At 41.7% G+C, this 15,241-nt stretch overlaps 1 protein-coding gene across 1 annotated transcript in view; it reads right to left on the bottom strand.

The window, feature by feature from the left end:
* Nucleotides 1–15,241, bottom strand: part of IGF1R (insulin like growth factor 1 receptor) — a 281,321-nt gene that overhangs the window by 36,418 nt on the left and 229,662 nt on the right. Inside the window, exons 6-10 of the mRNA XM_084642472.1 lie at nucleotides 9,564–9,778; nucleotides 7,369–7,495; nucleotides 4,795–5,033; nucleotides 2,439–2,606; nucleotides 2,019–2,223 (exon numbers count right to left, since the gene is read on the bottom strand). Of these exons, the coding sequence (XP_084498598.1) occupies nucleotides 2,019–2,223; nucleotides 2,439–2,606; nucleotides 4,795–5,033; nucleotides 7,369–7,495; nucleotides 9,564–9,778 (954 nt within the window). The remainder of the gene's footprint in view (nucleotides 1–2,018; nucleotides 2,224–2,438; nucleotides 2,607–4,794; nucleotides 5,034–7,368; nucleotides 7,496–9,563; nucleotides 9,779–15,241) is intronic.

Genomic DNA, 15,241 nt, shown 5'->3' on the forward strand with positions numbered 1-15,241 from the left:
AGAGCAAAAGGAAAGCTGCAGACTAAAGATTCTTGCAGTGCTGTAAACGCAGCCCCAACAGCAATAAAAATTATCTTGTCTCGGCCCAACCCTTCCTGCTGCAATGCTGTACACTTGGGACGTTTAGAAATCACAAACAGGCCAGGGCAGGAGGATGTAACGACACAGATGTATTGGTTTTTAAGCAGCCTGAAAACCGCATGGTCAGATCCTTTTATTTACATGCTGTGTTTCTTTCATAACATCCCAAAGACAAGCAAGACCCCGGTAAAAAGCTAGAAACATAATACACTTCTAATGAGGCTTGTGTTGACACATGAATTAACTTCCCCCCTCAGGGAAAGAAAAAAAAAAATAGACATCCTTAAGTAAGAAGTTGCTCAGATTTGTCCTATGGAGAAATCTCACCAGGTCATAATCTCACATTTCCCTGACATTCAGACTTCTTAAAAGTCACTTAACTAACTCAGCTATTTACAAGTCTTGTAACTTATCTGATCCTGCTGTTAAATCACTGAAAAGAAAAATATACCCATTATGAAAGCAAGCTGGGGGGCGGGGGGAGAGAAGACTGTAAAACATTCAAAGCATGCTTTATGAATTGCTCCCATTTAAGTTTTAAAACAGTGTAATGTTGATCGTTAATTTGGCTCCTGACCCACTCAGGTCTGAGTGTCACTGCCTTACACAGTCTAAGAGTGTCTTAAATAAGAGTTTTACAAGTTAAGTTTGAGAACAGAAAAATTTTCTTTATCATTCAGTCTTATTTTTTCACGAAGACCACACCTGAACACTTTCTCAAGCCCCATTTAATGCCAACTCCACCTACTCCTCACCAGCCAGGAGAGACAATGAGACTACATGCCCGATCAAAGCTGAAAGCTGATTGCTTACATAATAGTGTTACAGCCACACACAGTATGCTGGCCTTGTGATCCAATTATCTTAAGTAAAAACAGCTTACAAAAGAGGTAAATTAGAAACTCAAGCATCACAACCATGGATGAATTCAATAATACCTGCTCCATGATGCCATATAAAATGGATCTTAATGGATATGTTTCTACTTAACATGGAAACAGCACCCTTTATCATGAAACAGTGTGTATGGGGGTGGGGGGATGTGAGAACCTGGATTTATGCAGGAAATAGCCCAGCTTGATTGTCATGCACATTGTGTAAAGAGTTGTCACTTTGGATGGGCTATCACCAGCAGGAGAGTGAATTTGTGTGGGGGGGTGGAGGGTGAGAAAACCTGGATTTGTGCTGGAAATCACTTTAGATAAGCTATTACCAGCAGGACAGTGGGGTGGGAATAGGTATTGTTTCATATTCTCTGTGTATATATAAAGCCTGCTGCAGTTTCCACGATATGCATCTGAGGAAGTGAGCTGTAGCTCACGAAAGCTTATGCTCTAATAAATTGGTTAGTCTCTAAGGTGCCACAAGTCCTCCTTTTCTTTTTGTGTACATTTAGTTCTTGGTTACAGTCAAAGCCCAGGAAACCAAAATACAGTCCTTAATTAGTGCAGACATATGAATTAGAAAGCACAACCATTTCAAATTTTGCAAGGCCTCAATATTCCTTTAATTTCCAAACCAGATACACCTTCAAGACGAGTTACCTATGCATTTAAAAGGCCATTTAGAGAAAAAAAACTTGTTTGAAGCCAGTTCTCTGCCGTGGGTTGATCATCCTTGAAACCATTACAGGTGAAGAACTCTTACATGACCTTTGATTCCACAAAGGAGCAAACACAACAAAGGTCCTTGAACAATGTAGGTAAGGACCATTATGATTAGTTAAAACAGGGAGAGCACGGGCTAAGAATCAGTGAAGAAAAGAAGCTGTGAAATAGAAAGACTGCAGATCACCTCTCCCCTTACATGAGGCAGTGTTTATGTGCTTATGGTTCCATTAAAAAAATGCTTTCATGTGTATATACCAAGGGCCCCAGGAAATATCAATCACTGCTAGTCCCCACCTATAAAGACAGCAAAGATCCAACTTCTATTACCTGGGCACAAAGATGGAGTTATGAAGGAAGTTCTCAAAGACTTTCCGGTACTCTGCCTCCTCCTTCTCCGCTTGCTTCTCTGCCTCCGTCTTGGGGCAAGCACAACAAGGTCCTTTCTCTCCCCCACTCCCCTCTGGCTTGGTGGGTTCGGTAGCTTCTTCTGTATCAATGGTCCCATCAGCATATCTCCGAATTGGGACTTTATCTTTAAAAGAAAAGAACAGATGTTGAGGTTTTTTCCCTTATTGCCAGTGGATGCATTAACAATCCATGTTCACCCTTCCCCCTGTACTGGCTGTTATTCACAGAAACGTCAGAGAATAGGTAGCTGCAGCTGCATTTGCTGGTCATGTGAATAATGAGGACGGACAGGTATGAATCTCAGGCATTTTAACACATAACTGCTGTCAGCTCCCTTACCTTTGGAGCAGTAGTTATGTCGGTAAAGATAACTGTCCTGAGGCTGCTGCTGCCACCGTACAATATAGTACGACAGGTTGCCATTGGGGAGAGAGGGTGGATTCCATTTCACTATTAGCTGAGAGGAGGCATTAGATGCTGAAATAACATCCAGTGGGATAGATGGCACTGGGGGGGGAAAAAGGAACAGGGGAAAAAAAATAGGCATTTTTACACACAACTCATATTGAAATATAAAAAGCTGAGCAACAATGCTTCAATTAACTGCTTTGTACATCACTCTGAATAACAGCTCGTCCCACCTCAAGGGAACGAAGAATGCTTCTGACACCCCTCGGCTAACAGATGTGAACGTTTTAAAAGCCACCACCCTACAGCAGTGATCTGATGTACACAACAACTTGCCTTAATGTCGAAGGGCCAAGTTTTGCAATCCTTAAAATAGCAACGCTCCCATTACTTTCCAAAGGGAATACTGCTTGAATAATGGCCACAGAACTTGGCCTGAAGTCGGTAACCATGCCCTGGTAAACTATTTGAAGACATTCTGATTTCCTTACTCCATGTAATCCAGAAAGGTTCAATTTATGTACTCGCACTGTCCCATATCTTTTAGTTGCTGCTTTCTCAACAAAAGCAATTGTTTACGCGAAGAACGTTAAGAATGCCATAATCGGAGGTTTCATATGGAAAATTATGACTGGCATTATGCGGAGAGAGAAATTTAGGGGGGTGGAGTAAACAAACCACAGCAACAAACCCTGCAGCAAACCTGTGTGATGAATTTCCATATGAAACAACATCCAAAAACATACAAGGACATTTACGGAGAGGTCTGATGAGAGTGAGGTTCTAACTGGACTTCCCACCTCTAAATACACTGGATATTTTACAGAGTTTACAGGCAAATCCCACTGAGCACAATTTTGAATTATTTGACTTAATTCTCCCCTTGTTTGATTGACACCCTGAAAATAAACACATCTTGTATTTTTGCTATTATGCTATATGAACAATGGTGGCTGGTCTCAGCTGGCATCTGTGTAGAATACACTGGAAAAAAACTTAAAATATATAGGGTGGGTTTTCTCCTGAATTTGAGCAAACAAAAAGTTGAGTTGTCTCACTCAGCATTGCCAGAGATTGTTGAATTCAAGGTTGAAAAACATGTCACTCTCTCAAACTTCTCTCTCTCACCCTCACACATTTCAATGGAAAAATGGTGAAAGAGGCTCTTATAGGTAGTGCAAGAGCCCTTTTCACCAATGCAGCAGCAGCATCTTGGGGATCTCTACAGCTTAAGGTCTCCAATGCTTGCTCCAAGGCAAAATTATATTGCATGCACTAGAAAACCAAGAGCTTTAAAATAAGAGCAAAATCCCAACTGCTTTAGAAGATATAGGGCAAAAAAGACACTTCAAATCCTGTAACAGTGCACGTAGGGTTACACACACTTAAAATAGAACAATCTGGAACACAGCTGAGACGAACAGGTAAACATGACCTGATGTTCAGTGCCTTCCAAAAGCCAAACATTTAAAAGCAACGTGCTTGTAGATCTCAAAATTATGGTCTATTGAAAAGGCAGCCGACACTTACAAGTAAAAGCCAGTTTTTATCTATATCTATGTAGGTTATTATACTATGCACCTCACTGTAGTATCAGGGTACCTGAGCTTCTCCCATCTCTTGTTTCAGAAATTACCTTATCAAGCAGTTTGGTTTTTTTAATAATTCAACTCGGATGCCAGGCTATTTAAGTGCCCCACTCATTTTGGAAGCTATTGTGGTATAAAGATGGAGCTGAATCCAACATGTTCACCTGGTGTTGTGTTGTAATGATCAGTACTATGACTTCAAGGCAAGTACACAACTGTGAAAAACAGACACCCTGTGTTCCTCTCTGTATAGCTGACAAACAAACCCTTGTCTGCCCTCTCATTGCAATGTTTTCTGGGAGGATTATTACAAATGACCTTAACTGAGACTGTAATATATTTAAACTGCACTGGGCCCCTCTAATGGATTTCCTGAGTATCAAGCATTTAAAAGTTGTTCATGTTTTCCAATGCACTTAGTTTTTTCCACAGTTCAGGGCTAATAAATTACGCATGCAGCTTTAAAGAACCATTTGAGTGGGTGAAAGCCCAGCCTGTGATACCTTTGCAGTCCCATGCATCATAGAAGATCAGGGTTGGAAGGGACCTCAGGTGGTCATCTAGTCCAACCCCCTGCTCAAAGCAGGACCAATCCCCAATTTTTGCCCCAGATCCCAAATGGCCCCCTCAAGGATTGAACTCACAACCCTGGGTTTAGCAGGCCAATGCTCAAACCACTGAGCTATCACAGGCCTTACCTGCAGCATTGGTGCGTATGTAGACTATTTCACTCTTTGCTCCATGGATGTGGTGATTTTCCATCATTGTGAGAGTAACAGCCTTGACATAAATGGCATATTGAGTCCAAGGTTTCAGTCCTTGCAGTAAAATCCCAGGGTTGTTCTCTTTGTTTGGGGGCAGATCAACATCCACCATGTTCCAGCTATTAGAACCGCAAGCATCTTGTCCATCATACTCTGTCACATTCTTGAATGGTCTGAAATATTAAAAGAAATATTGTACTTTTACTTCCTCTTAAAAACACTCGAACTTTTATGGGAGAATCTCACATCAGCCTTTGTCCAATGAAACTAATATAAAAAGTTTATTTGCTTTTTTTGAAGAATAAAAGAGAATCCCAAAGCCTAGATTTGTCTTTTATTTCCAACTGCTATAAAACTAGGAGTTGGGATTTAGCTGCAGGATTTAGCCTCTGTAGTTACGGAGATGTCAGGAATCCAGGGAAATAGGTACTCATCGCTTACTTTCCCTTCCCACAAAAGGAAAGCTGTTGGATAATTTATCAGTGTGAACAATCATCTTCAATTCAACTACTTCCTGCCAAAGGAGAGATAATGTTTAACTGTTGTCAGCAAGTGAAACAGAAACAGACTTTCAGGGATAGGTCAATAAGCATTGGAGAGAAGAAGCCTGCTGGGGTATTAATTTATTATTTATAGAGCTCTATAAGGGTCCCTAGCATTATACAACGGGTAGACTGTGCCAAACAAATAGCCCCTTCCCCATATAATGGAATAATAAGAAGTCCTTATTTCTCCTTATATAAACACAATGAACCATAAAACAATAAAAAAATGCTAGTTTGTTATTATCTTGTGACAGTGGTAATAAACCAAAAGAACCAATCACATTCACATGTAGGTACAGAAGGAAACTCCTTGTACTCAATATAAATGTGTTTGGTTACATAGCTGTAGATTAGTGTGTCAATTAAAACGTAAACAAGACTTGTTCTAAAGACACTGACTCTCAGTTGCCCTATCTTACTTTCAAAAACAGACAGTGAAATGTTTCTGACTTTATATTCACAGGTTATCTGGGCACAAATTCAACAGATGTGACTCAGAATAATTATAGACAATGGTTGAACGTTAGCCGCAAGAACCCAGATTTCGCTACACTTTGACTAGTAGCTCAGTAGCATACTGGCTGCTTTAGTTCTTGACATTATAGGCAAACAACCACATTTGGATCTGTAATTGGTACCTTTGATTGATTTTAAATTCTATTATTGGTACAACTATATACAAAGGTATTACTTTTACTTAATGGCTATTTAGCATGGACATGTCAATAGTGAAGGCATACCGTGTTACAGACTCATATTGTGGTATTAATAGAATTCCTGCTTCATTTGCTCACAACTCAGCTCCAGGATGTTGAAGCAATCAGCCTGCTCACCGTGCTGTGTGTGCGCCTGTTACATCTCTCTCTTCTCAAATCAAAATCTCAATGCAGCTGACTGATTTAATATGTTTCCGGTTGGAAGTGTTTCTTGCTCACTCTAACTATTACTTCCACAGAGATGTAGAACAGCTCCGGACAGCAAAGAGAAAACCTGGTCTGAGATTAGAGATAGAATGGAGTAGGGAAAGGACTACAAAAAGGTAGGGTTAGACCCTTGAAGGGTGGTTGTTGTACCAAGAATTGCTAGTCAGCGTGGACACTGGCAATAGGTCCTCTTTAGAAAAGCTGCTTAGTGACAGATGAAATGGGAACACGGGTCAGAAAAATACTTGAATATGAAGGAGAAAGAGAAATGAGCCCAAGTCACCATTTGGATCCAAACACTTCGCAAAACACTGGAGCACAGGGGGATGGAGAGCATGTGTTCATTCGGATTTCAGTTCTGGTTCAGGCCCATCTCCAATACAAAGGGGTTTGGTATGTGTGCATGTGGGGGGAGTGAGAAAGGATCTAACAAAGTCAGATCTAACAGATCCTAACAAAGTCAGTTCTCCACTGCATCCTACCGCATTCCAACATCAGCAAACGCTGCAGCACTCTGTCCATCCTAGAGAACCTAAATTACCCAGAGCCCAATTAGTTACAATACTGAAGCTCCAAACCAGACCTTCAAACTCTCTCTCCAATCCATGCTGCTGCCTAGCCAATGTCATGGCTGGGAGGAGAAAGAGCTAATTGGCATACAAGCACACGTATTATTTGGAGATTCCAATAAACACAGAAATGCACCCAGAAAATAGGCGAGCATTTGATATCACTTGGGATTTTTTAATTTGAAATTTTGGAGGGATGTGGGGGTGGAAGAGACAGAAAAGAGGTCCTAAACACCTCTACGTTAGCAGGCACTTTGGTCTAGTACATAGTATCAAAACAGAACCTTGCAAGAAAGGAGCACTCGAGAACAAAGTGAGTACACTGCACAGAATAAGTATTGCCCAAGGGACTTTGCTGACTCACTTTATTCTTTATTCAGCCAATAAACACAACGGTCAAGAGAGAAACCCTACCCACTGTGCCTGTTATTTCCTGAATGACATAATTAGTCTCAGAACACGTATACTCACGCCTCTTTGTAGTAAACAGTGAAGCTAATAAGATCTCTGTAATCTGGAGGGCGATACCGCTCCCAGGTGAGCTTAATCCGGTTCTTCAGGGTGGTGTTGGAGACAAAATTCAGAATGTGGCTTTCGCCTACAGCATAAACAAATGACAGTCAGTAACCATGGCAAAATTAGTTCAATTCACAACTTTGTTATTGGGTTTTGTTGTGTTTCTTAAAACTGTGTGCCTCAGTATTATCTAGTTTAGAGGTCTCGATCGCACTCATCACCACTGTACAGCAGGAACCTACTAGTTGCTACATATGGTCTATTTATTCCAAAGCACTTCGTGAGCGTTCAGTAACTTTAGGATACATGGAAACACGTAAATTTACTTCTTAAAAATAAAACATTTTAAAGTGTGTGGTTAGAATGCTGGGAAAAGGTGCTCAGGATTCTCTCTGTGAATGGAAGTCCTGCTCATCTACAGGACCAATACAGTTAGCACTACAAGTTTCCATCTTCTATTTTGCTTATAAATTTAAGCACTGAGTTTAAGTGAGCACTCTCTAGGGTAAAAGGAAAGATCAGCTTTTATGGCCCATGCAGTCCCTGGCAACTGCAGTAGTGTTTTTTGCATTCCTATTCATTAGGCCCTGGACTGAGAACTATTAAACTCATTTCATATACAGCACAACCATTTGATGGCAGCACTTTCCAGTCACTATACTACACTGGGCTGGATTTGAACCAGCAACTTGGAGATGAATAGCCATCCAGTCCTGAAACAAAACTGTTTTAAAAACGTAATTCTTGGACTGAGAACGTGTGTGTTAAGTGTCAACTGTGAGTGAGTTTTAACATCTTAGTAGAACTCTCTGAAAAATAAAGAGGTTTTCACCCTCATGTACGCTGGCACTAATGGTGCTAATATCTTTTCAAAGGCAATTTAGCTTTTGTTAATTCTCTCCTTTTTTCCCTTTTGAGAGTCAGAAAGCTTTTTGTAATAGTTTTAAGGAACAGGCAGTGGCTGGCACTGGCCTCATGGTAGTAGGGACTGGCTGTGCATCTGTAACTCCTCCAGAACTGTGAGCACTCAGTCTATTGAATGTAAGCACACTCCTTCCTTTGCACAACAAGGATCTGCACCATCTGCATTTATGCATCATGCCTAAAGAGACATTCAGCAGTGTATGTGTCCTAGTTTTGTAAACACTGTCCAGCACAAAGGGGTTTTACTTATAAACATGATATGCTTTAATTTACTCATTTCCAAGAACACCACGAACAACCTAACAGACAAGACATGTCATCAGCTGTAGGGGTCTTGGGGCAAAGCCAGGCCTGTAAGCCCTCTTTTCTTTGCAATCCTTAAAGGACAGATGGGATTTTATACTTGTAAATCTTGAATAGGTTTTGAAGATCATGCCCTTTGTGAATATGCTTCTGCACAGCCCAAAAACACAAACGCATTGTAACTCTGAAATATTGTAGAACTAACTGGAAATATTTCTCTCAAGTTATTCTCTGTTTGACACGGAAACAAATCACAGCAGATTTATTCTAATGAATATTTCTAGCAACTGACAAGCAGCAATCCACACCAGCAGAGGCCAGCCAGAAGTATGAAAATAAAACAACCTGTTTTGCACTAAAATAAAAAGGCACTGAAACAAAATTGCGCAGTTTTCTCAATACCAGGAAACTAAACAGACATTCCCCTCTCCCCCCTAATATTTATTATGTCATGGATCTGTCTTGCAAAGGAAGGGGTGGAAGCTCCATCCCTGAAGATTTTAAAAACCAGATTATACCACAAATAAGGAAAAAAAGATTACTTTGTGAAATATTGCGGTGTGGCAAAGCAATGGAATTGGGCATTCTCAAACTCTTTTGTAATGTGGACATTTTAAATTGTGTTCCCGTAGCGATAGCAATCGCTGTCAAAATCGGTATTAGGAAAACAATGCATTTTCTTCATCAGTGTAATTTAGCCAGCTGGGAATAGTCATCCATATGTGACCAGCCAGCTCTGCAGACCACCAGTAGACCAAGAACCGCAGTTTGGGAACCCCTGAATTAAAATGGACAATGTGTCTTTTAATCGCTAACTTCTCCATTCTGTGTTCTTCAATAGGATCGTGGGGTGATTGTCCTTATTTTTAGAGCTTGTATAAGGCCTCACTCCTATTTAATTCCACTTCTGAACTTTGACTTACAAGAGGCTCTCTCCCCATTGTTTCTTGGATTTATATCTCCTTTACTCTGCCGTCCCTTGGTTCCTGACACATCCTCCATGCGGTAAATCTCAGACACACACAGTTTGGGATTAAACGCAAAGTACATTTTCCCCTCTTTGATCGTCAGGTTGTGGTGGTTCCAGTCCCACAGCTGTTGCAGATTTTGGTTGTCCAGCACATAGAAAGAATAATTCCTACAAAGAGATTTTAAAAGGCAAAGTTAGTTTTACCAGCAGCTCATGGGTAGTTCCTGGCCAAACTAGCTGAACACGGGGGCAATTCCTATTGACATGAACTGATTACACCTGCCCAGTCGCTCTGCCTCCAAAGAGGAGAGCAAATGCTTCTTCCCCCTAGGAAGTGAGTTTCCCTTGAATTTTTCCACAGGGAAGAGGGGAAACGGCTGCAACACGGGACTTCCAGATTGCCACTGGTTGTAGACTTCCCTTACTCCAGTGTGGGTATGACAATGAAGTTTGTATGGAAGATGCTATACAAAATACAATGGTACACTATTTTATTCCTGTCCCACTACTTGACATACAACATTCAATACATGTCCCTTTGAAAGAGATCTCTATAATGTATTTTCCACGTTAACTGCTAATGAGATTTGACAGCCCTGCATATTGTATAGCAGAAAACGTGTGCTGTACTTTAACTCATCAAGGTAAGATGGAAAGGTAGAGAATGTGGCATCCTTTCTTGTGTTACTAAATTGTGTTACATGAGCTGAATGAGGAGTTTTCTTTGCCTAGAAGACAGTGTGTTGTAATTTATCTGTTGGTCCAATAAAAGTTATCACATATGCTCTACCAAGTACTCTGCCTCTCGTACACTACTGTCTGGGAATAAACGGTCACACTTACGTCACTCTTGCTCTGAGCACAGCACAAACCTTCACTGCTTTAAAAGCTCTGCACCGTCACAATCTGACCACCTGCTGCAGCCACTTTCTAACAGACAATGGGAGTCTATTCTCTCAGTGCACGAGTGGAGTTACATGCACACCTTAACTTTGATGAATACCGATGCAAGTTACTTGTGTGAATTCCACGCCAGGCTGAAATGGCAAGATGGGAACTTCAAGTATCCATGGCAGAAAAGAGCCTGCAGAACCATTTTCATTTTGAGGTTGGGAAAACTTTTGACACGGTCTCCCACAGTATTCTTGCCAGCAAGTTAAAGAAGTATGGGCTGGATGAATGGACTATAAGGTGGATGGAAAGTTGGCTAGATTGTCGGGCTCAACGGGTAGTGATCAATGGCTCCATGTCTAGTTGGCAGCCGGTATCAAGTGGAGTGCCCCAGGGTCAGTCCTGGGGCTGGTTTTGTTCAATATCTTCATAAATGATCTGGAGGATGGCGTGGATTGCACCCTCAGCAAGTCTGCAGATGACACTAAACTGGGAGGAGAGGTAGATATGCTGAAGGGTAGGGATAGGATACAGAGGGACCTAGACAAATTAGAGGATTGGGCCAAAAGAAATCTGATGAGGTTCAACAAGGACAAGTGCAGAGTCCTGCACTAAGGACGAAAGAATCCCATGCACCGCTACAGACTAGGGACCGAATGGCTAGGCAGCAGTTCTGCAGAAAAGGACCTAGAGGTTACAGTGGACGAGAAGCTGGATATGAGTCAACAGTGTGCCCTTGTTGCCAAGAAGGCCAATGGCATTTTGGGATGTACACGTAGGGGCACTGCCAGCATATCGGGGGAAGTGATCGTTCCCCTCTATTCGACATTGCTGAGGCCTCATCTGGAGTACTGTGTCCAGTTTTGGGCCCCACACTACAAGAAGGATGTGGAAAAATTGGAAAGAGTCCAGCGGAGGGCAACAAAAATGATTAGGGGACTGGAACACATGAGTTATGAGGTGAGGCTGAGGGAACTGGGATTGTTTAGTCTGCAGAAGAGAAGAATGAGGGGGGATTTGATAGCTGCTTTCAACTACCTGAAAGGGGGTTCCAAAGAGGATGGATCTAGACTGTTCTCAATGGTAGCTGATGACAGAACAAGGAGTAGTGGTCTCAAGTTGCAGTAGGGGAGCTTTAGGTTGGATATTAGGAAAAACTTTTTCACTAGGAGGGTGGTGAAACACTGGAATGCGTTACCTAGGGAGGTGGTGGAATCTCCTTCCTGAGATATTTTTAAGGTCAGGCTTGACCAAGCCCTGGCTGGGATGATTTAGTTGGGGATTGGTCCTGCTTTAAGCAGGGGGTTGGACTAGATGACCTCCTGAGGTCCCTTCCAACCCTGATATTCTATTCTATGATTCTATGAAAGGAAAGGACTGGAGAGGGAATTAAGGGCATATCTAAATGATTATTGTAATATTAGGGAAATTTGCACCCATGTTAACTACACTGATGTAAACCCCGAATATAAATACACTACACCCTTGTGTTTTGTGCAAGCCCTGTTTGTTTTGCACGGGTGTGTCCCTATCAATGGAGTCAAAATTTATTTTTTCTCAAACACATTATGCAACATCAATTATGAGTTTCTGCAGGATAGTAACAGACTAACCATGGGTTTGATAGCAAATCAACACCATCATTTATAGTTTTCCTTCAGTATTGTTTCCTCCCATGTTACACAACAATGACACCTCAGAATACCCAATGAATCATCCATGACAATGGAATCGTTTGTTAATGGGGCTGCAAGCTCTTTGGGACAGGATTGCAGTTCTCTCTTGTGTTTTCTTCTTAGTGCCAAGTGCTCTTACAGTGCTATATAAAAACGAGAACAGCCTGCTCCTCCTACTTCCAAGTGTCCCCAAATACCTAGTACTTTATTTCGAACAAACCAAATACACCTGACACTGCTTTGGGTTGAGCAAAGTGAGTACAACTGCTTTCTGTTGACTAATACAGTTTAACTCACCCATATGCGCCATCTTCAAGTCATACTAAATATATTTTGCCAAGAGAACATCTTTTCCAAGCATTACGCAAAACTGCACTTAGAGTTCACCATGTGTACTGAGAGCCTGTGGATGGTTCAGACACTATTCTCTTTGCAGTCAATGAGCAAAAACTATGCTTGCAACTTCCTGAACCTCTTTAATGAGATGAAACATGCATTATCAATAGTCATGTGAATAAATAATGGCAGATGAGGTTGTTTTTTTAAGACAGACCTAAAGCAGGACTCAAATTAGATGCAGCTAGTACAATAAAGCACCTTCAAGGTTATTACAACAGGTTTTAATACAAGAGGTTTAATTGAAAACCTCCTATCACTTTGTGTTTAAAATACCAGAGACTTGACTAAATTTTCAAGACAATCAAGTGACTGGACAAAGTCAATCATTCTCGTTCGTACTTTAGATTACTGCAAAGAGGTCAAGAAACAGTTGGGACTAACTGTTAAAACGAGTATGTTAAAACCATTTGCACAAGTCTGAGTAGCAGTTTAAGGCAAACGAGTTCTACGGGTTTATATATACACTGCAAGTATAAATTAGTAGAAGCTATTCTGGCACCATCTGAGGCAGCAGGGAAACCACATTTTGAATATTGTATACAAGTCCAGTCACAGGATAGGTAAACCATTGCAGAAATGGAAAAGATGCTGAAGAGGGCAAAAAGCACACTCAGGGTTCTGGAGATACAAGTTATAAGTAACGATTATATCAGACTTTGGCCTTTACAGCTGTGGAGGAGGGGGGTGGAGGGGGGAAAGAAAATGTCAGGATGCCAAGGAAGATAGCACGGAAAGAATAAAAGAACCTCAACAGGAAAACAAACTTCTGCCAATCAGCTATTGAGATAGAAACTAACCGAAAGAGAAGAGGTTGGGGCCTGAAGGAGGACAGTCTAAACCAATGAGCAGAAGCTGCCTGTGGACCTTCAAGGCCCAGTTTTTATGGCAGGACTGAAAGAACGTGAACAGATGTTCATATCCCCTGCAGCACCCACATGGTAGTGTCATCACACAGCTGATGTGCAACCTTAAATCACAGGACACACTGATAACTGGGCAACTACTGGCTGAGTTTTTAAAACACATCACATTTTACATATTTATGTAGCTCCTGGGACTTTCACAGTGCTACATACATCTGCACTGAAATTTATAATGGTCCCTGTAAAAAAAAATGCAGCAGTAATTCTGCTGATCATTACTGGGCATCCCCCGCCTTCCTTTTTAGGATGATCTGAAAGGAAAGGATAGCGCCACAGTTCATTCTGGGAGAGGCAAGAACCCAGGTCAGCCTATTGCTAAGAGAGGGCAATGTGCAATTCAGAATGACCAGGAAAGGGAAGTGACCTCTACGGAATAGGAACAGGGACTGGCAGACTAAGGGCCAGTGCAGTGAGTGTGAGCAGCAGGCTCAAGCCAGCAGTCTGGGAGTTGACTGCAGAGGGAAGACCAGGCAACAGAATCTGACCAGCAGAGACCAGAAGAGAAGCCCCCTGGGGAGGCCCAGAGAAGAAGGTACTCCAACTACCAGGGCTAGGATGGGCAAAAAGCTCTTTAGCCCACTAATCACAGCCAATAAGGGAGAGAAGGGAACAAGGGATGGGAGGAGGTTCACACTGTATCTCGTCAGCGTCACAGCTGCCCCCACAGAGCGGGCCAATCACTTTATCCCTTGAGGGAAAAGTTGCTTATAAACATTAGCAGGAGAGCGGAATAATCCTTAGAAAATTTTTGGTTTGCTTTTTAAAAAAAGACTGGGGAGCATTTTGAAGCAAGGACTGTCTTCTAATGTGACACGAGAGCGCGAGCGCGTGCGAGCACGGACGGTGTGTGTCTCTGCGTCCATGCAGTGCCTGCCCACTCGGGCCCAGATCCCTGACCAGGGGTTTTAGGCACCACCGCAATAGAATTATTGCGAAACAAACAAGCAAACAAATTAGGGAATGGCGTATAAAAGGCACCATCAGAAGACAGACATTTTTAAACTGGTTTACAAGCCATTCAAATTTAAATCAAACTCTCCCATTATTTTAGAATATTTCCCCCAACAAGCCACAGCATAACAAAACTTTAGAAATCAGCAAATAACCAATATAACAACAATTCTGGTACCTTCTCCTTTATTTCTACAGTATCTGCCTGATGGGACTTTCAAACAGAAAAATGGGGTTTATAATCAAAGCACCAACAGGCCCTTCATTATGCAGCACGGCTATAAATCCGTACACTGTAGATGGGCTAGAAGCAGCTCTACCAAGAACTGAGTCTCTGTTGGGAAATTCATACGGGAGAAACTAGAGATAGTGCTTTCTTGTGTTCAATTTAAAGTGTGGGTTTGGATGTACTGTGCCATGACACGACTTTACCCATGGCCGTCTTTGGGGTGTTTTGCTCTCCTCTAACTAGCAGGGGAATCAGTGGGGCACTTGAGCCCATATGTAAATTCAACCTGTCATGCCCCATTCTCTACCTCCCTTTTGAAGGGTCACTTATTTGTAGAAGTCTCTGAGAAAGCATCAGTTTCTTCATAATGTCTCTTTAAACTAAAACAAAGAGGAGAAACAACCCCTATAGGAGCCATATTTTTTTTTCTGTGCCATTGACCTATAAATAGGAGTAACGTCTAGAAATACCCCTTCTTCCATGGCATGAATGTATTTTGATGCAGTGCAATGGCCAGGCGGTTTCATTTTGAAGTTTAATATAACGTTAAGTGGTAAATGCA

The sequence above is a fragment of the Lepidochelys olivacea genome (assembly GCF_965140295.1).
Source record: "Lepidochelys olivacea isolate rLepOli2 genome assembly, chromosome: 10".
Classification (NCBI taxonomy): Eukaryota; Metazoa; Chordata; order Testudines; family Cheloniidae; genus Lepidochelys; species Lepidochelys olivacea.